This window comes from Gavialis gangeticus, unplaced genomic scaffold, assembly GCF_001723915.1.
Source record: "Gavialis gangeticus isolate Ggan-Ray unplaced genomic scaffold, GavGan_comp1, whole genome shotgun sequence".
In the NCBI taxonomy this organism is placed as follows: domain Eukaryota; kingdom Metazoa; phylum Chordata; order Crocodylia; family Gavialidae; genus Gavialis; species Gavialis gangeticus.
Window position 1 is genome coordinate 4917196 of NW_017729018.1, and position 6300 is coordinate 4923495.

The 6300-nt window shown below is 56.7% G+C and overlaps 1 protein-coding gene across 1 annotated transcript in view; it reads right to left on the reverse strand.

The window, feature by feature from the left end:
* The window catches only part of LOC109294803 (unconventional myosin-Vb-like), a 72907-nt gene that overhangs the window by 29224 nt on the left and 37383 nt on the right, over nucleotides 1–6300 (reverse strand). The window contains exons 8-14 of the mRNA XM_019513282.1: nucleotides 5817–5924; nucleotides 4649–4761; nucleotides 4007–4272; nucleotides 3438–3519; nucleotides 2386–2526; nucleotides 1483–1608; nucleotides 1054–1137 (exon numbers count right to left, since the gene is read on the reverse strand). Of these exons, the coding sequence (XP_019368827.1) occupies nucleotides 1054–1137; nucleotides 1483–1608; nucleotides 2386–2526; nucleotides 3438–3519; nucleotides 4007–4272; nucleotides 4649–4761; nucleotides 5817–5924 (920 nt within the window). The remainder of the gene's footprint in view (nucleotides 1–1053; nucleotides 1138–1482; nucleotides 1609–2385; nucleotides 2527–3437; nucleotides 3520–4006; nucleotides 4273–4648; nucleotides 4762–5816; nucleotides 5925–6300) is intronic.

The window sequence follows — 6300 nt, forward strand, 5'->3', positions numbered from 1 at the left end:
AAAAAAAAAAAAAAAAAAAAAAACCAGCAAGGCAGCAACTGAGCCCCACTAGGAACAGCAGCATTCAGAGCCCATGGGCACTGAAAAAGCAGAGGGTAGGAGTGCACACAAAGCACTATGAGTTACCCCCAAAAGCCATCCCCTCCTCCCCATGAGGCCTGGGCCCAGAAGGGGCCACATGAACCCCTTCCCCCAGCACCACTGACATGCCACAGCTTCCAGCCAGTGGTGAGAAGGGGAGGGGGGAGTAAAGAACAGCATCGTTCACCTCTCAGCAGGGCCCCTGCTGCCAGTGCCCCCAGCACCACGGCCCCAAGGAGGGCAGATGGATTCGGAGAGCACTGAGATGGCTTCCAGACAGAACAGCATCCTCACCAGCCCTGGAGCCTCTGGCTGTAGCTGAGGGCAGCACGACTCGCTCTGGCGCCTTTGGGCTGGGCAGTTTCTATAGGTAGCGCCAAGCATGGATCATGCAGGGGGAAAAAAAAAGTGGGGGCCTGGCGCCCCCTGGTGGAGCACAGCCTGCAGTTCATGACCTGGCCCGGCTTCGCTCCATGTCCAAGAGGCGCCTGCAGCTCTGCCCTGCCAGCTTGCAGCAGCATCAAGTGGGCCGCGACTCAGGACACGGAGGATATGGGCAGGATGAGGGGAGGCAAGTCAGCCTCCCTCAGACACCAGTTCTCAGCCTGTGGCATTTGCACCTGAGCTCCAACCCCATCCCCAGCAGAGGGGTGGGGGCAGCCCTTGCCTGGAGAGGGTGACCCACTGCATGCCACCAAGTGCCCCTGCCAAACCCCAAAACCCTTGGGTCTGCCTTGTCACGGGCACTCAAGGAAGGGATCAGCACTGTTGGCAGATGCCTTGGAGTAGCATGCCCCACAGCTAAGGTTACCCAGCAAGGGGTGGGAGGGCTGTTGCAGAGCCTGCCAGGGCACATTGTTTCCAGCACTGCCCCCCAGTGACCCTTATGAAACCTGTTACCGTTCTGCACCACCTCTCTCCACGCAGGGACTGCACTACCACCCCCCTCCCCGTAGGAGTCCAAGGAGGCACCTTGCTGGCTCGAAGCAGCCCGATCAGCTCTGCATGGACAGCATCTCTGTTCTTCTCCAGAAACCCTTTGCACTGATACTCCACCTGCAGGGAACAATGCAGAGGGGCCCTGCTTGCTCCCAGCAGCCTCCAGGCATTTGGGCAGCTCCACTTCTACTCAGAAACAGCAAAGGGGGAAAAAGGGTGCTCCAGGGGCAGCTGGACTCCCTGCTGCCCTGCCACAGAGCAGATACCCAACCAGACCAACACTGTGTGGCTGGCAGCACTGGCTGTGCAGACAGCCATAGGGCCCTGCTTTGACACCAGCTGCTGTTCAGAAGTAAGACCTTTCAGGAAGGACTAAGACATTTTATGGCAACACTGGCTAGAGAGGGCAGGGCATCACACTGCCTTTTACCACCACCCAGCGGCCCCAAGAACCCTTTCTACCTTGCCAGCAAAGTGTTGTATGATGAAGGCATCTGCATGCATCTTGGGCTTCTCAAAGTGCAGGCTGTGGTGGAAGTGCTGGTCATAGAGTTTCTGAGCCCAGCTCCCATCGCTGCCATTGGGCATCTGTGAGAGGTGGTGGGGCAGGGGTCAGACAGCAAGCAGCCTGGGGACTCTGCCAGCTGAGCCCCACCCCCTGCCATGTCTTGGTCCTATTTTTATGGCCACCTGGCACCTAGCATCAAGTAACTCTCCAGTGGGGAGAAAAATAATTGGGAATTCCCTGTTGGCAATGCCCTTGCAAAAAGGCAGCCAGTCTGGCCCCTCACCCCACCCACTGCCTATGTCAGCAGATGCCCACTCCAATCCCTGTAGCACCCCTCGCCAGGAGGCAGGGCAGACTGAGTCTTGCACCAGGGCAGCTGACCAGAAGCTTGGTGTTGCAGGTTGGTCAGGCCCTGGCCCAGGCTGAGCAGAAGCCTGGCACAGCAGAGAGAAGAGGGCAGCTTCCCCTTCCTATCCCCATCCTCCTAGCAAGCTGAAGGCAGCCTCTAGACTATCCTGGAAGAGCCCTCAGCTCTGGTTCTGCCCAGCTGGACACCAAAAGTAGTGGGCACAAGCAGCTAAACTTGAGCCAAGCTCATCAGAGGGCCCCCAGCAGCCAAGGCAGGGCTGGCCCTACTAGCCAAGAGCCATGCCCCAGGCCCCCTCCCACAGCACAGGGGGAGAACATGGACACCATGGCTTGCCTGAGGAGCATCTGCTTCAAGCTGCTTTGCCTAAAGCCACCTGTGGGCCTAGGACTAGAGGGCCCCTTTGCTGCAAGGGATCTGTTGCCAACTTGAGCAGTCTCCAAAATAGGCAGGAAGGGGTTCCTTAGGGAGGGGCAGGGCTGCAACTCACCTTGCACTCCTCATTCAGCAGGTCCAGGATGCCGAGCTTGGCCTCAATGAGGTCAAGACACGGCTGGTTGTCACAGAAGTCGATGAAGGTCCAAGGGATCCCTTCCTCCACATACTCCTCCTGCTCCAGCTTAAAGACATGCTGCAGGAAGGAAGGAAGGGGGTGATCACTTGTATGAAGGCAGGGACATGCCTGCAGCACCCCTCTCCTGAGGCCACCTGCGTTAAGTGCCAGAAGGAAGCACTGGCCACCTCAGCCTTTATAGATCCGACCAGCCAGGTGGCCAGTGCTTAGCCCCAAGAGGTTGTGCTGCCAGGCTCAGCTGGGAGAGGCAAGCCACACAGGATAAGGAGCCTCTCTGCCCTGTGGCCCGATACCATTGCAAGACCAGGATTCAGGGAGCTGTGGTTATACCCACGCAAGAGATTTGGCCCCATGTTCCAGGTAGACACTGCTTTGGTCCAAAAGTTGGGGATCAGTCCTTCTTGCACAGCAAAGAGTGCTTCTAAAGCCTTCCGCATCCCCTGTGCACTGCGCTTTGGCAACTCCCCGCCTTCACAGCCAGCCAGCACCTGTCCTACTGGACCAGCTGCAGGCCACCTTCCACCAGGAGACGATGCAGAAAAATCTCATTGCCCATGTTCCAAAAGGCAGAGACCCCCAGGGCTAGGAAGAGCACGGCAAGACCCTGTGACATGGATGCAGACCCCTCCTCCCCTAGTGCTATTCATCTCTGCCCCCTAAATAAGCAGGGGCCTCATGAGCCAAAGCATGCTCAAGAGACCGGTCCAAGGGAGACCACTTAAGAGCATTTTACAATGGAGGCTGCCTCAACACTACAGCCGTAAAAATCCAGGAGTGGGACTGGGGGCATTACAGCTGTGGACCCAGCAAGTAGTAGGCTGACAGCTGTCTGGCCTTCAGGTAATGCTTCCCCCCAGTAGGACTGCAGGGACTTTATTTGGAGCAGGACAGCAAGGCAGGACAGTACCCAGGGTGAAGAGGATGTCCTGGAAAGGCCCGGATGCCCAAGGCCGTGGGGTGACACTCACCAGGTTGAAGTGCTGCTGGAGCTTCTCGTTGGCATAGTTGATGCAGAACTGCTCAAAGCTGTTGACCTTGAAAGTCTCAAACCTGAGAAGGAAGTGGCAGGGGAGGTGCAGTGAGGGACTGGCTTCAGGGGCTAGAGCAGAAGGATGGGTGGAGGAGCACAGGGCAAGACCCCAAGACCTGTCCCCTACCCCATAGCCTCAGTAGTGCCCCCATGACCCCTGGGGGGTTGCTATCCAGAGGAGGCTATGCATGCCAGCACTGCTGCCTTCCCAGCCCAGGGCAGCCAAGTGCTCACCACAGGCACCAGCTTGAGTGAGGTGGGATTTAGGAATGGCTTCCCACTGGCCAAGTCTTCCTCCTCCCCAGCTCAGACTGCAGCTTCAGCCTAGTGCACTGCTGTGAGGCAGTGGCCAGAGCCCCTTGAATTAGACCCCATCCTTGTTTAGAAATCAGCAAGGGCTACCCAAAAGCACCTGCCTTGCTCCTGCACCCAGGGGCTTGGCTGCACCCCACTTCACACAGGAGCTAGAGCCTAGGAGGTAGCCTGCCCCACCAGCCTCATCCCTACCCGTAGATGTCCAGGATGCCGATGGAGGCACGAGGCTTCTCAGATGCCCACAGAGACCTGTTGATGCGACTCACAACCCAATGGAAGAGCTGCCCGTAGATGTGTTTGGCAAGGGCGTCACGGGAGTCCAGCACCTGCTGCCAGGACATGGGCTTCACAAAGGTCTCACTAGCTGTGACAAGCTTGTGGTAGCATAGCCAGCGTGACACCTGCGATGTCTCCAGCCCCAACAGCATGCAGAACAGCTCCAGGGCTTTGTCCTCTGGCTATAGGGAGACAGGGAGGTCTTGCATCACCCTCTGCATGGGTGGGTTTCACTGCAGGTTGGAGGATGTCTGGGGCATGAGGGCCCATTCAGTGCATATCCTCTTCTCCCAGCTAGCACTAGGAGAGCATCAGGGGATCTGGTGCACCCAAGCTCTATCACCAGACAGCCACTCTTGTCAAAGGAAGTGCACAGCCCCCACCTTTCCTTCAAAGAGCCCCCTACCCAGCAGTTGCTGCAACCAACTCTGTATACAGAGTACCAAATGGCAGCCCACAATGATGCCACCTCCCCCATCCAGGGGTAAAAACAGGTGTCCCCCCCCCACACACACACACGCGTGCAAACAGTCCAGGATGGGGGAGGCTCCTGCTCACCTCAATGAAGCAGCTCTCAGCATGCCGGGACTTCTTTTTCAGTCTGATGTTGCCCAGGTGCAGGATGGCAGCCAGGATGCTGAACAGCTCCAGCTGGTCAGCTTCAGAGACCCCTGAGGAGCACAGACAGGGTGTTTTACTGTGTAAGTCTGGGGTCAAACGTGTTCTCTACCACAACTGCAGACCCCTGCAAGCTCCATAACTACCAAGCATACATTTCACTGCTGCAGTCACACCCCTAGCAGGCAGGAAAGCATCTCCAAGCCTCAGGTCACTGCCATGCAGCCCTTCTCGGGCATAGCCTGGGATGTACCAGGAGGAGGAGTTGTACAAAGGAGGTCAAAGTCTAATCACACTTGGGTGCCTGAAGGTAGGAACCCTAATGAACTGGGTGCATAGGATCTGACAGTTTATGGACTTTAGTCCAGTCTGCAGGCCCAGCATAAGACAAATAAGACCCACCCCAGGTAATGCAGGCAGCTATTTACACCAGGCTAACAGCTCTAGCAATTGGTTGAGTCTCATTGACTTTGCTAATAGAGATACCAAACCCAATTTAAGCCCAGCTGCTCTGTGCAGGAATTATATGGGCTAATTCTCACACCTTGCTCACTGCACTGTTACAGTGGGCTGCCCTTTGCTCAGCCTCAGGTGTCCAGCCTCCAATATCAACCTTGAAATGGGCATGAGCTAGCCAGCTTCTGCGTGCTGTTAGCAAAGCACTGACAGGTGAGCACAGTCCTGGCAGGCAGTTAGCCAAAGTTTCCAGACAAGCCTGTTATGAGACTTTGGCCAAGTGACTGAACCCAAATTAGGTACAAGCACTCCCCCGCCCGGGTACAACTGGGGGTCTAGGTCTGTGCTAGGTCCTTAACTTCAGTTCCACAAGCTCTCGCTTTGCTGCAGTGCTACAGGGCTGAAAGCAGGCAAGTGGAGCTGGTAGCCTGGAGTTATAGCAACCTGCCACCACCTTGTTTAACCTTGGAAAGACTGAGGCTCAAATGGGCAGAAGGATGGAGCCCCCCCACCCAAGTCAAAGCAGACTGGACAGCTATGAAGCATGTGCATCACCTCCACACAGCAAGTGGGTACCAAGCAGGGTACTACCAACAAAGTAAGGACAAAGCCAGGGACTGCCCAGCACGAGAGTAAACGAGTGGAGACGTACCCAGCAGGGAGAAGGCGTTTCGTGTCCTGTCCAGGTCAGCAGCATCATCTGTGCCACCGATGCGCATGCACTGCCCCTGGTTGGTGTAGTGGAAGGACTCCAACCCCCCTGCAGGGCCACACACAGGCAGTTCAGACACCAGCTCTCCACAGCTTTCTTCTGCCATTAGTGAGCATGAGCAAGTCTGACCCCCGGCCCCCCTAAGACAGGTGAGCCAGCAGCAGTGTTTGCCTCAACCCTTTCCTCACCTAACTGGGAGCCAGGCCCTGATGATGCTGGCAGCTGAAACTCCATGTTAAGCAGCACTGTTTTTTGCACAGCCCCACAAGTCAAGAGCACCTACCCCAAGCAGCCTAGCGTCAGCTCAGCAGTGACAGCACTTGCCTGGTATTAGTGGGACGGGCCCAGCCCTTGCTCTCCTGTTGCAGGTCAAGAAAATAGAAGCTCACCGACTAGCACCAAGCACCTGCTCTGTGCTGGAGTC